The sequence below is a fragment of the Saccopteryx leptura genome, chromosome 6 (assembly GCF_036850995.1).
Source record: "Saccopteryx leptura isolate mSacLep1 chromosome 6, mSacLep1_pri_phased_curated, whole genome shotgun sequence".
Taxonomy (NCBI): domain Eukaryota; kingdom Metazoa; phylum Chordata; class Mammalia; order Chiroptera; family Emballonuridae; genus Saccopteryx; species Saccopteryx leptura.
In genome coordinates this window covers 49,060,917-49,081,405 of record NC_089508.1, presented here as the reverse complement: position 1 = coordinate 49,081,405, position 20,489 = coordinate 49,060,917, and the positions used below count along the sequence as shown (strand labels likewise).

Below are 20,489 nucleotides of genomic sequence, written 5' to 3'. Positions count from 1 at the left end.
CATCTCAGATTTTAAAAGGCAGTTAAAATTTTAGAATAGTCTTCTATTGAAAACATTTTCGAGAAGGAGTTACTCAGCATTTCTCCCATGTTTTCTTCCTCAATTTATTTAAAGCTACAAGTGCTGCCAGTCAGTAGCAAACCAAAGCAACACCACAGGAAACAATAAATGTTGTAGTCACTCACTTGCAAGGTTCGGGCTGTAGCTAACTTGGCTACTCTTAGAGTCCACCTGCTGGAAAGAAGCTGGAGCAGGTACTCAAATCATTTGCCCTGTCATGGGAGGCTCATGCCCAGAAGTCTGACCCCCTGTAAGAAATACTGTATACCAAAAATGTCTCCCTAAGAACTATGATTTTTAATAAATTTCCAAAAGATTGATTTATTTATTGAGCTCCTTCTCCCCACCTCCTGGAAAGCATTGTGTTTATATGTTATATATTGAATACATTCTGCTATGGAACAGAAATAATGTCCCCTGGTGCTCTGGGATATGAAGATGACACTGAGGTCAGCCAGATAGTGCCACCACTATCAGACAGAAAGCCATTTTTGTAAGTGGGGAAGTGCTCCACTTTTACACAAAATATAAACTACCTCATTTTTACATTTTATATCAACATAAAAGATGGTTTTCTTTTTTTTTTTAAGATTGACTTATCTAAAGCTATGATAGTTCAAGTTTTACACACAAAATGTTTATTTGAATCAGTTTTTATGAAACTAAATATTATGTTCACAACACCAAGGTTCATTAAATTATTTTTAATATTAATATACATTTCTTTCTCTCTCAGAAATACACAAAACTTTAAAATATTATATTGGCATTACACAACAATACCCTATTGACATAAATACAAAATATTTTACAAACATAATAACAACCTACACATTCAAAACATTTTTAATAACTTTTTCACTTGTATTTTTGGGAGGTATATTACATGGAATGAGGGGGCTGCTTTAATTAGGACAGTTATTTTTGTAATTTCAGTCTTTCACAGCTTAGTACATATGCAATCTTACTGTTGATGAAACAGAGAATTGTAATATTTTCCATTTCTTAATAGTCTTGCAATGGAACAGAAAAATATCTTGTGTGTCACACTTCTTGGAGGAATCAGTTGTTATAAAGAACCATTATGTCTTGTTTCTTCTGTGAATGCTTTCTGAGTGCTTTAATTATGCTCATCCCAAGTTTTGAAAAATTGTCTAGTCTATTTACCTGGGATGTGCTACTTCTTGAACATAAGGGGATGATGTGTAGCCTTTCAAATTAATGGATGAGGTAGTTCAATCAATGTAATCGCAAAGGCTTGAAATGAAAAGGAAAAAACCAGAAAGGCTTTTTCTATCAACCAAAATGCACATACTTCTAACTCATCTATCACACACCTTTGGAGTGATAAGAGGAAAAAGAAACCACAAAGAAGTCATGATTAATTCTGATAGAGTATCTGTGAGGCAATGGATGAAAATTTCTCACCAAAATCATGGTTTTGTAATAAAAGTGTCCCCAATCAGTAGGTTGCCTTATTTTCATTTACATTTCTATTTTCCAACTTACTGAATTGCAAGAATCATTTCAACAGATAACACACAAATACTCAGTATAATATCCAGTATGGCACTGGTCAACAATTTAAAATATTCATGAAGTACACATGAATGTAAGGCACTTTTGCGGTTTACAAAAGTGAATGCCTCAAAGTTAAGTATTTTCCCAAAATGAAGAAATATCCCCATTATAAGTTTATCGGATCCCTGAAAAACCAAGGCAGCATGAAACATTAGTATCTTGGCCAAATATCTGAGAAAGTATAACTGAAGAATAGAAATATCATAGGTAAATAACATTTTAAATTACAGAGTTCTGTATATCAGTGCCAGGATTCTATAGCTGCTCTCATACAAACCTATCAATTCTATGTTCTTTTAGTTTCTCAACTATAGAAAATTGATGAGTTGGCAACAATCATTAATAGTGTACTGCTGTTTAGATTGAGTGATGACACCACACCAAGTCAGGTATAGACTGGGAATAAAAAAAAAGCTTTGAGTTTCTCTACAAATATTACAGCTAAGAGAAACTCTTACTCAAACTACTTAAAAATGTAAAATTTCATGTCTTTTTTCTAAATCAAGAATTCCCAAATATAAACATTGTTGCTCTAAATGTGAGCATTTCTCTGACTTCAAAATGAAAAGGTTTGCAACCTACAATATATTATATTTTCTTGTCTATGAGAGACAAAAAAGCTTAGATATTATAAAGCCAAAAAGTTAAGGGAATAAGCAATCTTTTATGCCATCATTCCCAGAAATTCTAAAAGAGCTACTAGATTATGGTTGGTGAGGACAGGTCATTAACAAAGTCAGGAATTCAGGATGTATAAAACTGTACTTTTACTCTTTATTCACAGAGTAAAAGAGCATAGACTTTAAAAAATCATTTCTGGCCCTGGCCGGTTGGCTCAGTGGTAGAGCGTCGGCCTGGCGTGCAGAAGTCCCGGGTTCGATTCCCGGCCAGGGCACACAGGAGAGGCGCCCATCTGCTTCTCCACCCCTCCCCCTCTCCTTCCTCTCTGTCTCTTCCCCTCCCGCAGCTAAGGCTCCATTGGAGCAAAGATGGCCCGGGCGCTGGGGATGGCTCTGTGGCCCCTGCCTCAGGCCCTAGAGTGGCTCTGGTCGCAACATAGCGACCCCCAGGATGGGCAGAGCATCGCCCCCTGATGGGCAAAGCGTCACCCCCTGGTGGGAGTGCCGGGTGGATCCCGGTCAGGCGCATGCAGGAGTCTGTCTGACTGTCTCTCCCCGTTTCCAGCTTCAGAAAAAAATACAAAAAAAAAAAAAAATTCATTTCTATGTTATGTCAGTTTAACAATTCAGTGATTATCGAATGAGATATCTAAAAGTGCTATTTTCAAACCATTTTTCCTAAAGAATGCAATTAGTACGTTCTTGTTGCTGAATGTGAAAATTAAAATGCATAGTTAGCACCTCTCATTATTTACAATTTAAATCTCTGTTGCACTTCATCTGCAATCATTCCAGAAATGGCAAGGGAAGAAGTAGCAGCAGGGGAAGGTGCATTTCTCACATGAAGAATGCGATTTCCAATAACCCCAACTCCTCCATCAAACACAAAATCTTCTACCAGATTTCCATCTTGATCCAGAGCTTGGGCTCTTACTCCAGCTGGACCTCTGCAAAACCAAAAGTGGCAGTCAACTGACTGGAAGAAATAGGACACTTTAAATGAGTGGCCTCAAAGTATTCTTAAAGCAATACAGTCTTTATTCTTTGAAATGCACAATCACCTGGAAACCCAATAGGTTTGTCAGTTATAGCCTGTAAAACTTACATCCTCAGCCTAGAGCATAATGCCTGCCATATAACAGTGCCCATACATGCTTATTAAATGCATGTATAAATGGGTTGTTATAAATACTATTCTTTCCAAAAATAGCAGATAAATTCATATTTAATTAGAATGTATTTTTATTTAAATTCATGAAATAAACTTATTATAAAATCAATGAAAATAATAAAGCTCTTCTGATAAATACAAAGCAATAAACAGTTGCATTTCTATATACACTACAGAATTCTATTTGGGTTTTTCTGTAGTTTTCCTATCTCCTTTCTTGACTTACTGAGTTTTCTATATTCTTTTTTCTTCCTTCACTGACTTTGAAGTTAAATAATCTATCTCCATTCTTGCTTTCAGTTTTATTTACTTAGATAGGACTCACTGTGAATCCTGATTTTTGTCTCTTTGTCAACTCTAGAAAATTCTCAAATACTCTTCAAAGTATTGTCTCTTCTCAATTTTTCTGAAACTTCTATGATATGTAGACTGGAATTTTCTCATTTTTTTCTCCATGTCTTTTAATATACACATGATACATCTTTATCTTGCAACACTGTTCTCTAAAATTCCTCAGATATTAGTTTACTAATTTTCTTTTAAGGCCTAACCCAGGGGTCAGGAACCTTTTTGGCTGAGAGAGCCATGAACGCCACATATTTTAAAATGTAATTTAAAATGTAATTCCGTGAGAGCCATACACATTATCCAATAAACAGCTGTGATTGGCTCTAGCCACCTGCAACCATGAACATGAGCAGTAGGAAATGAATGGATTGTAATATATGAGAATGCTTTATATTTTTAACATTATTATTATTTTTTATTAAAGATTTGTCTGCAAGCCAGGTGGAGCCAACAAAAGAGCCACATCTGGCTCGTGAGTCATAGGTTTCCGAACCCTGGCCTAACTAGTTATCTAACTTAGTCATTTGAATTTTAAAATTTTTTAAACTATATTTTTCATTTCTAGAAATTCTAATTAGTTGTTTTCCAAATTTGCCTAAGGGTTTTTTTGGGTCTTATTTATGTTTTCCATTTTTTGTTTTTAATTCACTGATTCATATTTATTTTATGGTTTCTAATATTTCTATTACCCAAAGTTGTGAGGGTCTAATTCTGAAACTGATTCTACCTGCTTACTCTCACTTATGGTGTTTTGTGACTTTTGATGGAGAGTTTCTGTTTAGCAGGATTTTATCTGGGGGATATCTGGGGTTAGGTTGAGGTTCTGTCCCTCCACAGAGGTTCTGCATTTGCTTCTATCAGGTGCTCCAGGAGTTATTACCATCCTGGGAATACTGTATTTTTAATATAATATTTTGAACATGTACAAAAATAAAATGAACAGTATAATAAACTTCCATTTTGTACTACCCAGATTCAGTAATAATCAACACAGCCAATCTTGTTTTATCTATATACCACCATCTACCTCTCTCTACTGGATTATTTTAAAGCAAATTTCACTTTAATGTGTGTGTGTGTGTGTGTGTGTGTGTGTGTGTGTGTGTGTGTATTTTTTTTTTTTTTACAGGAATAGAGAGTCAGAGAGAGTGATAGATAGGGACAGACAGACAGGAACGGAGAGCGATGAGAAGCATCAATCATCAGTTTTTTTTTGTTGCAGCACCTTAGTTGTTCATTGATTGCTTTCTCATATGTGCCTTGACCGTGGGCCTTCAGCAGACCTAGTAACCCCTTGCTCGAGCCAGTGACCTTGGGTCCACGCTGGTGAGCTTTTTTTTTGCTCAAGCCAGATGAGCCCGCGCTCAAGCTGGCGACCTCGGGATCTCGAACCTGGGTCCTTCTGCATCCCAGTCCGACGCTCTATCCACTGCGCCACCGCCTGTTCAGGCTAATGTATATTTTTTTTAAGAAAATTCTTTTTTTTTTTTTAATTACTGACTGATTTTAGAAAGAGGAAGGGAGAGAGGAAGAGAGAGAGAAAAAGAGAGAGAAAAGAGCATTCATTTGTTGTCCCACTTAGTTGTGCATTCACTGGTAGCTTCCCATATGTGTCCTGACCGGGGATCAAACCCTCAAACTTGGTGTTCCCGGACGACGCTCTAACCAACTGAGCTAACAAGTAAGGGCCATAAAAGGATTCTTAAAAATAATAATAAATAAAAGTAATAGTTGCTTAGTATCATCATTATTCAGTCTGTGGTCAAATTATTTTTTATTTTCTCTTTCTCTCTCATCTGTTTACAGTGAAAGAGGGAGTGAGAGGGAGAAATAGTTAATTTGAAGCAGGATGTGAACAAGTCTGGACTTACTTTTTAAATTAATTTCCCAGCATAAGGCTCCTAGATCAAGCTGGGTGGTATAAATTCAAACTCCAAGCACTTGTGAGTACAGGCCCAGGGTTCTAGATTTTTTTAGATCTACCCATCCTACTTTCCCCCTTCCCTTAAGACCAGGACACAAAAAATTCCTTAATACTTCCTGGTGCCAAGGGGAATTCTTTTTAAGACTTTTCCTTTTCACTGAGGGTGTAGCCCTTCAAGAGTCCCTGGATTAACACAGTGGCGCAGTTCTAACTTTTTACCTTTTACAGACCCAAGGCCTCCTGTCCAGCACGTGAGTGGCAAATAAAATGTAAGTCTCTAATGTTTCATATCTTGGTTTATGTGATTAATACATGAGTTTATACAATTTTCAAAATTCACTGAGCATTTAAGATCTGCATTATTTATGTGAATCACAAAGCAACCCCTCCACAACAGCATCAGCCCCAATTCCTCTTAGCATTTGGGTTTCCAATTTCCCCTTGTTTTTACTCCTGGGATGCCCCTTACTTTCTTGCACTCTTGGCTATATATATTTCAAAAGATTTTTATTTTATTTTCTCCCAACCCTCTTACTATTTTATACTCTGAGGGTTACCAAATTCCCTAGATTAGCAGTTCTCAACCAAGGGAGATTCCCCCCCCCCCCCAGGGGACATTTGGCAATGTCTGCAGACAGTTTGGTTACCATAACTAGGGAAGTACTGCTGGCATTTAGTCAGTAGAGGTCAGGGATGCTGCTAAACAGCCTATGATAGACTGGACAGTCTCCCACAACAAAGAATTATTTGGCTCAAAATGTCAACAGTGCCAAGACTGACAAACCCTGATCTAGATCACCTTTATTGTAGGAATATTTGGCTTTCACCTTTGCATTTCACAATGAGACAGTATAGTCTTTAGCCATCACTCATGATGAAAACATCTTGCCTAAAAATTTACTCTAGAATTCCCCACATAAGAAATCTTTCAACCATATCTGGTTGGCTCAGTGGTAGTGTCGGCCCATGTGTGGATGACCCAGGTTCGATTCCCAGTCAGGGCACACGGGAGAAGTGCCCATCTGCTTCTTCACCCCTTCCTCTCTCACTTCTCTTTCTCTCTCTCTTTTTCCCTCTTTCCCTCCTATAGCCATGGCTCCATTGGAGGGAGTTGGCCTCAGGCACTGAGGCTGCCTCCATGGCCTCCACCTCAAGTGCTAAGAAGAGCTCAGTTGCTGAGCAACACAGTAATGCTCCAGATGGGCAGAGCATCACCCTCTAGTGGGCTTGCTGGGTGGATCCTGGTCAGGGCACATGTGGGAGTCTGTCTCTGCCTCCCTTCCTCTCACTGAATTAAAAAAAAAAAATCAAAGTGAAGGGTAGGAAAAGAGGAGATCATGGCATTTATGTCTTCATCTTTTACATCCTTACAATGCTAGTAAATACAAGCTGCCATTAGATTACTATGTCAAAATTAACACAGAACAAACTAAAGGACTTTAGAGCTAAAATTAAGAACCTAATGCATATATTTGACAGATTATAACCTTCCATTCCAACCTAATGTTCACCAGTAAGTTACTGCCCAAGATGCTCTTCTGGCTACGCAATGAAAAGTCAAGCTGATGCCCGTTGGTGGTTACTGCAATTTAACAACATCCTGAGTTAACTATTTCACTAAAAATGCTGCTTCAGTTCTCTTTTACTATCTAGAACTGCTGAATATGCTTCTGCCTCAATATAAATGATAGAGCATTTATGGTTTTACTACAGTGGGTTGCAAGAGAGATGAGAATGGGACTTCAAAATGTGGGAAAGTCTACTGATCATTTTTATTATTATTTAATATTTCAGGTATATAACAAGGTACAGGAGAATAATGTAATGAAGACTTATTTTCTTACCCAGCAGCCAAAGAAATAAAGTATTATAGATATGATAATAACCCACTGTAAAACTCTCTGGATCCCATTCCATTCTCTCCCCAGACATAACCACTCTTCTGAAATATTTATCACTGTACTTGTTTTTTTTTTAATTTTTAAAAAAATTTATTCATTTTAGAGAGGAGAGAGAGAAAGAGAGAGAGAAAGGGAGGAGGAGCAGGAAGCATCAACTCCCATATGTGCCTTGACCAGACAAGTGCAGGTTTCAAACTGGCAACCTCAGCATTCCAGGTCAACGCTTTATCCACTGCGCCACCACAGGTCAGGCACTGTACTTGTTTTTATTTTCATATTACATGTGCAATCCATAAATAATATATGGTATTGTTTAAACTTACGTATGTGCTATCAAACATACCTTCTACAACTTCCTTTTTGTTACTAATAATTTCCCACATTTAACAGCTACAGGAATGAAATAAAAGGAAAGGAGGAAATGGAATTACTTAAATGTGTTCAGCTTCTCTATCTTCAAAGAGATATTCATTTGCGATTAGGCTAAGTTTATCCCCCAATGCACCTCCTTACAGAGCTGCATACCCTTCTCTACTACATGCTAATGAAAGTGGTAACTGAAGTCGACACCCCTACACGCAGAGACAGAGGAGTGCTCACCAAAACCCGCGAGCCCCAGTCCAGTTCTACCATATGAAATCCACTGGTCTAGAGTTTTCCTCAGGCTTCTACAAAAAGGTGGTAATCCAATATGAGCAGTGAATTCACTGCAACTGTTTATACACAGAATTCACTATCCCCACCTATTATATTTTCCAAAGAATATTAATAGCAGTAACAGACACCAGATTTGACCAACCTATTTTCAGATATAAAACATAACAAGTCTGCTAAAGCAGACCACTGAAAACATTAAAGCCTTTATTTATAAGTGAGTGAAAGAAAACAAAGCCTAGATCTTTTTATCCCTTCTATTTCAAAAGGTAAGTAGAGGGGTGAGAGAGATAAGAGCAAAAACATTAGCTGGGTTTTCATAGTTTTAAGGATTCAAGGAGCCTGGTCTGAGAATGATACATTAAAGTCAGATTAGACCAGCATGCTCCCTTAGGGAGACAGCTAACATGATTATTGCTCTCTTCCCAGATACAGAGTCAAGCTGCTGACATTTTACACCAGGCAAGTACAGCAGCTGTTACTGAGGCGACAGACACTTAGCTCTCTGGAGATTCATGGGATGGATTCATGGAGGGGGAGTACCTCAAAGTACACTGCTGATTAGGCCTAAGGAATGGCTTGTTCATGGAAAAAGGTGAACACCTTAAAAATATCACCAAAAAGAAAAGGAAATAGGCTTCAGTAGTATTTAGGACAATTTACAGATCAAGTCCAGGAAGCCTTTTACCTTTAGAAAAAATATTTTTTTAATTCTTTTTTTTCCCATTCATTTGGGGGCAGGGAATAGAGAGATAGAGATAGATAGATAGGTAGGTAGGTAGATAGATAGATAGAGAGAGAGAGAGAGAGAGAGAGAGAGAGAAAGAGGCATCAACTTGTTTTACTTAGTTGTTCCATTTAGTTGCAAACTCACTGGTTGCTTCTTATATACATACATGCCCTGACCAGGGAATCACACCCACAACCTCTGCTGCACCGGGTCAACCCTTTATCCATTGAGTCATCTAGCCAGGGCAAGAAAAATAGTGGGGTTTTTTAAGTAATCCTTCCTTTGCCCCACTTCCTTGTTACCCTGTAACAAGGACTCAGACTGATGGTTATCACATTACTTCCCACTTCTCTCTTGCAAGTAAAGTCCCTGAGTGGAATAGGACCAAAGAAGAAGAAAGGAGTATAGAAGAAGCAAGGTAAGATGCCAAGTATAGGAGTGTGTTTCTAAAAGGTTTAAAGAATCCATCAAAATAGAAAGTTTTTATATGTTTATTACCCAATTAGTTAATATGATGATCATTGATCTTATACAGAATTAAAGTCAAAAGGCTTTGGAATCACAAGAGGCAGAGGCCAGGGAGATTTTTAAAAATTTCAGACAAGATGTTTTTATCATGAGTGACAGCTAGACACAAAGGCAAAGGTGGCATATCAATATAGCCGCAATGGAGACTTCAGTTTAATGCTGTAAGAGTCTTGATAATTATAAATGATAGGTGTAGTTCAAGCACTGAGGGCCGAGATGCAGCAATGCCCAAGTCATGCACTGCAATGGGAACTCAACACGTGCTGGGAAAGGGAGCACACAAAGATTCAGTGGACACACTGACCAATCATCAAGTCACCACCCACCTCCCAAGTTCACCTAAGTCATGACTGCATTTACAATCCTATGGCTTTTCCTTACCTAAGTATATCACTGACAGAAATTTCAGGGATAAACTTTTGAAGGTGCTTCACTGTTGCACTGAGAAAACAGGCTTTATACATTTCACTGACTCCATAGGAGAAATTCTGGGATGCCAGTTTCATCAAGCCACTGAAAGTAAAGAAAATATAAACTTTATGAAAGGAATTCTTTATTACTATTAAACACTTTTATAACTATTAGATTTGGGCAGGGGGCATCACAGAAATCTATGCAAAGTAAAAAAAAAAAAAAACAACAAAAAACCTCACATAGTAAAAGAAAATCCACTTTTGGCCAAGATAAGAAGGAAACTTTGTCAAAGGAATACCTTCCAAAGTCCAAAGGTAAATACTTTTCAAACTCAAATGACCAGGGAATGCTAGTATCAAACTAGGATTCTATGAAGACTGCCAACAAAAAGGCTTTCTGATACAAATGTTACATGCCTTCAAAACACATCTAAAAAGCATTAGCAGATCTTTAAATCAGGGTATTAAAGAGTGAGATAGATATTTACCCTACCTTTTTTTTTTTATCAGCCAAAGATAAGATACTCTAGTAGTGATTCTCAAGTGAAACTCTGTGGAGCCTATGTACACATGTATTTTTAAAAGCGTATGTGCCAGAAAACCCCATCATAAACCTTCTTTTAAGAATCTGTAGAAGGTGAAACTCAAGTATAGCGTAAGCAGCTTTCTAATAATACTGATGTGAAACCCTCTGGAGCAGGGGTCCCCAAACTTTTTACACAGGGGGCCAGTTCACTGTCCCTCAGACCGTTGGAGGGCCACCACATACAGTGCTCCTCTCACTGACCACCAATAAAAGAGGTGCCCCTTCTGGAATTGCGGCGGGGGGCCGGATAAATGGCCTCAGGGGGCCGCAGTTCGGGAACACCTGCTCTGGAGAGCAACACTGCTAAAAGGACCAAAACAAAAAACTTCACTGAGGCAGACCAGGCGGTGGCGCAGTGGATAGAGTATCGGACTAGGACACGGAGGATCCAGGTTCAAAACCCCAAGGTCGCCAGCTTGAGCGCGGGCTCATCTGGTTTGAACGAGGCTCACTAGCTTGGACCCAAGGTCGCTGGCTTGAGCAAGAGGTCACTCAGTCTGCTGTAGCCCCCAGTCAAGCCACATATAAGAAGCAGTCAATGAACAGCTAAGGTGCTGCAACGAAGCATTGATGCTTCTCATCTCTCTCCCTTCCTGTATGTCCCTATCTGTCCCTCTCTCTGTCACAAAAAAAAAAAAAAAAAAAAAACAAAACGAAAAATACTTCATTGAGTTCTTACAACATAGTGAACAATCTGTGTCCCAGGTCAACACATTGTTAATGTTCCACAAAAGAAAACAACTCTGGTTATCAGCAGTTTTTCCAGTGATTTTCAAAATGATGACGACTGCCCTGAAATGACTTTATCAAAGCCAGCCAGCTACAGATTTTGAGAGCAACTTTTCTTTTTTTTTTTCAAACGCAACTAGAAGATGAGCAAAACAAGGTTTAGATTGCCAGATATGTGACTGGGTCTTGCTTGGTCTTGTTACTCCCCCCCCCCCCCCCCGAAGTGAGAAGCATGGAGGCAGAGACAGAATCCTGCATGGACCTGACCAGGATCTACCCGGCATGCCCACTAAGGGACGGTGTTCTGCCCATCTGGGCAGTTGCTCCATTGCAACTGGAACCATTCTAGCACCTGAGGCAGAGGTCATGGAGCCATCCTCAGTGCCCGGGTCAACTTTGCTCCAATGGAGCCTTGGCTGAAGGAGGGGAAGAAAGAGACAGAGAGAAAGGAGAGGGGGAAGGGTGGAGAAGCAAATGAGCACTTCTCCTGTGTGGCCTGGCCGGGAATTGAAGCCAGGACTTCCATACGCCAGGCTGACGCTCTACTGCTGAGCCAACCAGCCAGGGCTGGTCTTGTTACTTTTAACCAAGATTTCACTTGGATCATTAGAATTTTCTTGAAATAGTTAAAACATTATGCTTATTTCAAAAAGCTCTTAATTTGGATTAATTTAAAAAATCAATATATTAATCACAAATATAAAGATTTACCCAATAAATAGAATATCAAGAAAGACAACATTTCTCACATTAAAAATATAAACACATAAAATAATTTCTTAAGTAAACAAAGTTACCTTTTGGTAATTATATCCACAATATCTCTGGCACTGAAGTCAAAGGGTTTGTAACCCTCTCGTTTAAAGGCAAGAACTGCATTAGGCCCTAGCCAGATACTGCCATCCATCCTTGGAGTGAAGTGAACTCCGAGGAAAGGAAACCGGCTGTCTGGGACCTACAGGTTTAACACAGCAAAGAACTGTTAGCCTCATTTCATACTGCGTTTTATTATGCATGCAAATATTCGACTGGTATTATAAATCACTTTCTTCCCATGCATTTAATTTGTGTAATTTTGATCTGTATTGAGATAAACTTTGCCACTTACATATTTCTGCTTAGAAGTGCCACATAGGAAATACTTATGCTATTGACACTAATACACACTCCCATCTATTCCTCTTTCTGGATAAAGAAAAAAAAAAAAAAGAACTGTCCTACTTCAGGTTATTCCCCCCCCCCTGCCCTCCCACCTTACCTCCAACTAGGGATGTATGTGGCTGGCAAGTAAAATCAGAGCTGCCAGAAACACACACACATTTGTATTCGGGTTGCAGCACGTGGAATGGATGTTTTGGCATGGTAAAAAAAGTTAAATAGCTGAATACTGGTAATTCTGTTTGGTTCAACCTAGGAGTTCCATACACAATGAACTCTTCATTTAAAGGGCTCTGTCTTCTACATCATGAAACTGCAAAGTGGCCACAACCCCTTTCCTGCACCTGTAGGCAGTGAATTGAGAAAGAGGGTTGGGTATCTGGGCATGCAAACAGGGAAAGTTCTCGTATGGATACTCCTTAGGAAGAACTGGGTTCTTTCTTGATAGCCCTTCCCAGGGGCACACTCACGCTTTCTGAAGACACGTACTTGTGGGCAATTAAGTATAATTTAATGGCTATACTAAAGATTTGAGAATTCAACCATAAGAGAAAGCGGTAAAATCCTTGCACAAAAAGCCCTCCAAAAATACCTCTTACTTTTGACCCAGATAAAAGTCTCTGTTCCATTCCCTTTTTGCCCACAGTCATCTTGAAAAGGATGAGAAAGCAAAAACATCATACCTACCGGATAAATATTTCCTTTTACAAGATAGCATTTTTCTGGCTTCAAGAGCAGGTAATCTCCCCGGAATGGTACAATTCGAGGATCGGGATTGCAGCCACTCAACTCGGAAATACGGTCTGAGTAAAGTCCCGCACATGTCACAACATACTGACATTGAACTTCCTCTCCCTAATGCAAAAGAAAAAAACAGTGATTTGTAGGAAGCAGACTACCGAAGAATAGGTCAAGGCAGAAACACAGATGATAGAAGACATAATAAAGATACAGAAAGAGACTTTTTTTGTTTTATTCCTTTTAGAAATGGAAATTAAAACTAAGTATCAACAAAATAAATTCTTCGGCATTTAGGTAATAGCTAGAAACTTACAGTAGTGGCATGCAAAAGGGTGTCACCTTAAATTTCATTCCTTTAAATTTAATTAGGGACTCTATGATTGACTTACCTAGGGAGGATACTTTACAAGACAGACAGATAGACACACACACACACACCACTTACTTTTACTAAGACCATGGACCTTCTGAACTATTTGCTGCATTAAGAAGCAAACGTCATTTAGATGGCCCCTGCTAATTTGGCCTCCTCTGTATGTGTAAAAGCTTCTCCTTTCTTATCTGACTAATTATCCTGTTACTCTCAGCTTGCTTCACAATACAAGTTGGAACCCACCTTGCCCACTGATCAGTATCTACTTTGCAAACGGAAGCTACTTTCAAAATACCATTCAATCCACACCTACTGAGAATATACACTACAGTCAAGGTTTGCTTTAGTTAACTTGGAGACTGCTAATTGTAGGCTGTTGTATTTTCTCATAAATTTTATTTTGTGATTATCATCTACATATTTTTAGATTAATGCTGCTAGGGTTAGCCACTTTACCATCCTATTTCCTAAATAATTTAATTTAACCCCAATTCACCATCACACTCCGATTCCCATCTCTTTACTTCTTACATACTAAACAACTAGCATCTCCTTGCTCCAGGAAATTTTTTTTTTTTTTTAACAGAGAGAGGGATAGATAGGGACAGACAGATAGGAACAGAGAGAGATGAGAAGCATCAATCATCAGTTTTTCGTTGCGACACCTTAGTTGTTCATTGATTACTTTCTCCTATGTGCCTTGACCGTGGGCCTTCAGCAGACCGAGTAACCCCTTGCTCGAGCCAGCAACCTTGGGTCTAAGCTGGTGAGCTTTGTTTAAACCAGATGAGCCCACACTCAAGCTGGCGACCTCAGGGTCTCAAACCTGGGTCCTCCGCATCCCAGTTCAAGGCTCTATCCACTGCGTCACCGCCTGGTCAGGCTCCAGGCAATTTCTTGTTTTTAGATTTCCTACCCAGATTACCTGTTTCTGAAGCCTCAGAGTTCTCACCTGTCTCAACAGTCTTTCTTTTCAAGCCCTTAGTGATTCAACCCTATTCTATCTCTGTATGCATCCCATTTTTGCCTAATTACAAAGTAAGCCTCTTTTTAAGAGCTATTCAAGTCACACATCTGACAAAAATTAGATGAAATTTCTTTGTACATAGTTCAAATTAGCTAGACTAAACCACAATAGTTTTAAGACCCTTGAAGTCAAAGGGCTATGTCAACAACAAAAAAATTGACTTCTTCTAAATTGGTTAATGCAGGCATCCCCAAACTACGGCCCGCTGGCTGCATGAGGCCCCCTAAGGCCATTTATCCGGCCCCCTGCCGCACTTCCGGAAGGGGGCACCTCTCTCATTGGTGGTCAGTGAGAGGAGCACTGTATGTGGCGGCCCTCCAACAGTCTGAGGGACAGTGAACTGGCCCTCTGTGTAAAAAGTTTGGGGACCCCTGTAGAGCTATATACCAGAAGTACAAGAAATATTTTTATGTGATACAAATCTATAATACTAGTTCTTACTTGAAAGTCAGCAATTTTATTGTTCTTAGAACATAAAATGTAGATAAGCCACATGATAAATGTAATGATAAGAGAATTTGTCGAATGGTACCAGCATGCTAATAACCTAAAAGTTCTCTTTAAAAAAACTCAAGGAACAGTTCCAAAGGAAGAAATTATTAAAAACTGTCACAGGTCTCTGAAATCATTTTACACTATGTGTGAAATATTAAATTCAGTAACACATTAATTTCACATCTAGAGTGGAAATTTAGCTAAATACTGAATAATACATTTGTTCATCTCTTTAAAAAATTAAACTGTCTCTCTATTGCTATTTCATAAGTAAAACAGACTTTCCTTCTATAAGCAATCTAAAATTTTAATTTCTAAATCCTCTCCCCAAGTTTATTTTTTAAATTCCTTTTAACCTCATAAAAGCACAGATATTCAACTTGGTAAGTCGATTCAAATTTTTAAATTATTATTTAACTATACTAAAGGAAAATGCCAAAATAAAAGGCAACAACTGTAGCAACTGGAGGTGAAATATATATCCAATGGTATCCTGCGCATCTTCCATCATACGATGCCATACTCTAGTGAAAATACCCATTAGATGAGGGTAGAGGCAGACACAGATTTTTAATCCTTCTTTGAATGGGGACCCTGGCTGCTTTGCCAGCAGATCTGACAGTAATCAAAGCGTCTGTGGCACATAGCAATGTTTTATGGAGACTTTGGTAGGAGAAAGCAGAGCACAGAACTTTAGGATTCTGGAGGAGAATTATACCATCCTCTGCAGATAACTATCCTCCTTTTGAGAAAGTGCTTCTGGCTTTGACTCAACACTTGACCACAGGCCACCAAGTTATCATGTGAACTACCCATTATTAAAAGGGTATTGTCTGACTCACCAAGCCACAAAACTGGGTGTGTACAGCAGCACTCTGTCATCACGAGGAAGTAGAATATACAAGATCAGGGTTGTATAGGTCCTGCAGGCACAGATAAGTTGCAGAGGCAAGTGGCTCAAATTCCCATGACCCCTACTCCTACTAAATTACCTCCTCCCTCTCAACTTGCTCCTGTGGTCCCACGGGAAGTTCTCTATAATAGGTTGGACAAGGAAACAAAAATAGAGGCCTGGTTTACAAATGGTTCTGCACAACATTCTGGCACCAAGCGCAAGTAAATGGCAACAGCATCAGAGCCTCACTTGGGAGCGGCCCTGAAGCACTGTGGTGAAGGGAAATGTTCCCAGCAGGAAGAACTTTGAACACCAGACAGGTGTTCTCACCTACAAAGATATATGCCTGGAAGGATGATCTACACAATTTCTGGTGTGATGACTAATGGTTTGACTGGATGGTCACAAAAAGAACTCTGGAGAAGAAGTATGTGAACAGACCTCTCCAAACGGGCTTCAAGGGTAAAGATATTTATATTCCATATGAATGCTCACTGAAGAGTAACTCGGGAAGAAGATTTTAATAATCAGTAGACAAGATGACCTGCTCTGTGAAAATTAGTCTCCTTCTCCAGGCACCCCTGTCCTTACCCAATGGCTTCAGAAACTAAATGGTTATAACAGCAAGGATGGAGGTGATGTGTGGGTTCAGCAACACGGATGTACTCGCTAAGGTTGATGCGTCTATAGTCACTGATGAATGTTCAATCTCCCAACAGCAGAGGTCAACAGAGCCACTGGTAGGATCCCTAGACCACTTCAATATTTTTAAAAAATGGTGGAGGGCAGGGCTGGCCAAATAGCTCAATTGGTTAGGGTGTCACCCTGATAAGCTAAGGTTATACGTTCAATCTTTGGTCAGGGCACATACAGGAATCAACCAATGAATATGTAGATAAGTAGAACAACAAGTCGATGTTTAAATAAGTAAATGGGGGGCATCACTTAGTCCTAACTGGATAAAGACTTGCTCTGGACACAGCTTTGTCTTCCATGCCCATGATGCTTCTGTGGAAACCACCATCTGTGACCCTACAGGATGCCTTATTCAACATTCAGGTATTTTACTCAGAAGTATTACTTCTGATAAATGAGCTTATTACAGTAAATGAAGTGAACAAAAGGCTTATGCTTGTGGAATTCGCTGATTTTATCATTTCTCCCATCATCCTGAAGCTGCTGGGTGACAAAGTGGAATGGACTTTTAAAGATTTAATAACAGTACTGGCTGGCTGGCAACACCTTGCAGGGCAGGGGCAATGTCTTCCTGGATGTTCTATATGCTCTAAATCAGTGACTAATATATGGTGCTGCTTCTCCCATAGCCAAGATTCACAGGTCTGGAAATCAAGAAGTAAAATGGAAGTAGCTCCTTACAATAATCCACTAGTTTCTGCTCCTAATCCAAAATCCTGCTTCCCAGTCCCATCATTTTGGGTTCTAACGGTTTAGATGTAAATTTTCAAGGGAGAAATGCTTCTGTTAGAGAATAAGCAATGGTTCTACTATTATCCTATAGTTTGCTACTGTCACACCCGGCCACTTTGGGTTCCTCGTGCCAGTGAATCAACAGGCAGAAAAGATTACTGCACTGAATGAGGTAAATTGATCCTGGTGCGCAAGGAGATAGGGATTGCTATCACACAGAGGGCTTGGGGATGACAAAGAGTATGTCTGGAATATCGATCTCCTGGGCTATCTCTTAGTATCCCCACGTATTGTTATAAAAGTTAATGAAAACCACTATAACACAAAATAGGCAGGACTGCTAATGGCAGAGACACTTTAGAAATAAAAGTTTGCATTATCCCACCAAACTAGGAACCACGACCAGCTGAACTGCTTGCCAAGGGACAAAGGCCTATGGAATGGATAGTAGAAGAAGGCATTTTAAATATCAGCTATGACCACATAATTGGTGACATAAATGAGGAATACAGTAGTTACGAGAATCATAGAAGTTATTTCTTCCTTACTGTGAAATAAATATATTTGTCTATATTAACCCAACTCCTTCTTTTTCCTCATTGTTATAAAATGAACCCCCCCTCCCCCAAGATCCATGTGTTGGAAGCCTTAACTCTCAATGTGACTATATTTGGAGATAGAGCCATTAGGGAGGTAATTAAGGTTAAATGAGGTCACAAGAGTAAAGCCCTAATCTGACAGGACTGGCGTTCTGATAAGAGAAAGTGACACTAAAATTGCATGTTCCCGCATTCTCATATATTCCCACCCTCTCTCTCTCCCCACATGAGCTTGCACAGAGAAGGGACCATGTGAGGACACAGTGAGAAGGCAGCCATGTACAAGCCAAGAGGCTCTCACCAGAGAGCAATCCTGATCTTACACTTCTAGCCTCCAGAACTGTGACAAAATAAATTTCTGTTGTTTAAGTCTGTGGTAATCTTTTATGGTGGTAAGCATGTCTTCAGTTGTATGAAAGTTGAACCTTGTAGGTGGAAGCATAATTTTACTACTGCCTTTATTTGGAAATTAAATGGGGTCATAAGGGCTGTGAATGGATCCCAGATTGAAGAGGGATGGACTATGGGGGCTTTCCCTGTGTCCATTTGGTTAAACTGGGAACTATGCTTGACAGTTCCCTGTATGGTTCCAACTTCAAGCTGATCAAAACAGAATGGCATATGATCTGGCAGGCAGATGTCAAGTCGCAGCCACTATTTTCTGAAGGTCACTCTAGTCCAAGGTGTTAAGAAACACCCACTGACAAATGAATTACAGCTCCACATCTCCAGCTGTGCTTCCCACGAGCTGATCCTACTGACCAGCCGCTGCCTTGGCCTACTACTTCAGTGTATACACAGAGGCAAGAGCTCCCCCTGATCTCCTCATGAGCTTCTCATCTGCAGTTCCACTTCAGCAGCCAGATATACCTGGCTTCTCAGACTGGTTAGATACGCCTCTGATCTACCAACTTTCCTTCTGAGCCTTCACTTCTCCAGATCTTTTCACAATTGTGTAAGGCCTAATTCCTATAAAAAAGAAATCCTACTACAGTCGTTAATGACTGCTTTCCTGACTGAACTCTGATCATTCAGTGAGCACACAGCAAATTTCAATACTTCTATGCCATTCAATAGTTTGTTTTAGATTGTGTGAAGAGGAAGGAAAGCCGTCCATCTCCCCCTGTACAACCTGTACCCCCTCCAAGTTTTCTCATTAGTAGAGAGTTAATAAGTTAATGTAGATAAGCAGGTAGAACAATAAAATACCTATCAGTTTTGCCTTGAAACTAAGCACTCCAAGTACTTATAATCCTATTCTTTGCTGGCACTATAGCTATATGAACATACTTCCTAGTTGAAACCCTTCTTAGAATGAAAACTGTTACATTGCTCTCAAAGAATTTCTCTCAGAATAACTTTATATTAGACAAATTTCATTCAATAACATAACATATAGCACTGTGGTTAATTCAACATTTTAAGAAAGGAGAGGGGATGAAAGTAGATAAAATAGATGAAAGTAGGTTTTTTTAAAGAATCTTTACCTTTGTATTCCTTATAACAATTGGATATTTCATCCCTGAAAGAAAAAGGAATTAGTGAAAGACTTATTATTAGTAAAAGAAGGCCTATAGAGTTTGAAATATACTTGCAACGAATTTAAATGAGTTAAATTTCACAACCATGATTACTTCCCACATTTCATTCTGAAGCTTTTACTAAGTAAAAAGACCAAGCTAATTCATATTTGCCAATATATAAAACTCTGGCATGTTCTTTAGATTATTTTATATAAATTTATTTAATCTATGCTTATAAACCCTTCCCCACTTCAGTTCCAACAAAGGCAGTTCCAGCTTTCCTCTGAACTACAAACCTAAAACCAGGCTGTACAATGGGTCATCATAAATCAGCATGCATTCTCCCACAGGGCTAATGCTATGACACTTGTTCAAATGTTGGTTACTGAATCTTTGTAGTTTCTAGGTTGTGAAGAGAAGCCAGAGTTATCATAATACAAAAATTTTTCAATAATTAACCAGAAATAAAATTAGTTTCCAATCAAATCCAAGGGGTCTCAAAGTCTTATAAAGTATATGTTTAACAGGTAAAAGAATATGATCTACTTGTATCATAAGTAAATTTGACTGATTATGCTACCTACCTATAACAATATTAATTATTTAACAATTTTGCTCATTATCATAGAATTTAGTAGGACACTAGGAGAAAGATTCAGATGACCCAGAGCTCCTAAACAAACTGTCAAGGAAGAATAAACACAGCACTACTATTTTCCTCAAATTTCCCAAAAGCAAATTCAAACCTCACAAACCGATTCATTTAGTTTTAAAAAGAAGGAGGTCCCCAAAGGGGGTAGTTCAGAATGGTTAAGTCATGTCCCATCCCCAGACAGTCTAATTCAGTAAGACTGGGTGATGCTAAAGTCTGCATTTTCAACAAACTTCCCCAAGGCATTCTGACTCTAACCTACAGCATAAGGAAGTATTTGGGAGCTAATTTTATACAAACTGCTTTGGCAGCTCAGGTTTCAGCACCAGTCAGAAGTGTCTGATCAGTGCCTA

The 20,489-nt window shown here is 39.1% G+C and overlaps 1 protein-coding gene across 3 annotated transcripts in view; it reads right to left on the bottom strand.

Moving 5' to 3' along the window:
- Window positions 1–749: 749 nt before the first annotated feature.
- The window catches only part of L2HGDH (L-2-hydroxyglutarate dehydrogenase), a 40,076-nt gene continuing 20,336 nt past the window's right edge, over window positions 750–20,489 (bottom strand). For 2 of the 3 annotated variants that reach the window (XM_066344114.1, XM_066344116.1), the window contains 5 exons: window positions 19,449–19,483; window positions 13,091–13,258; window positions 12,043–12,200; window positions 9,899–10,030; window positions 750–3,208 (listed from right to left, as the gene is read on the bottom strand). In XM_066344114.1, coding sequence (XP_066200211.1) covers window positions 3,013–3,208; window positions 9,899–10,030; window positions 12,043–12,200; window positions 13,091–13,258; window positions 19,449–19,483 — 689 coding nt within the window. In that variant the 3' untranslated portion in view covers window positions 750–3,012. The remainder of the gene's footprint in view (window positions 3,209–9,898; window positions 10,031–12,042; window positions 12,201–13,090; window positions 13,259–19,448; window positions 19,484–20,489) is intronic. The other variant, XM_066344115.1, reaches the window with a different exon arrangement.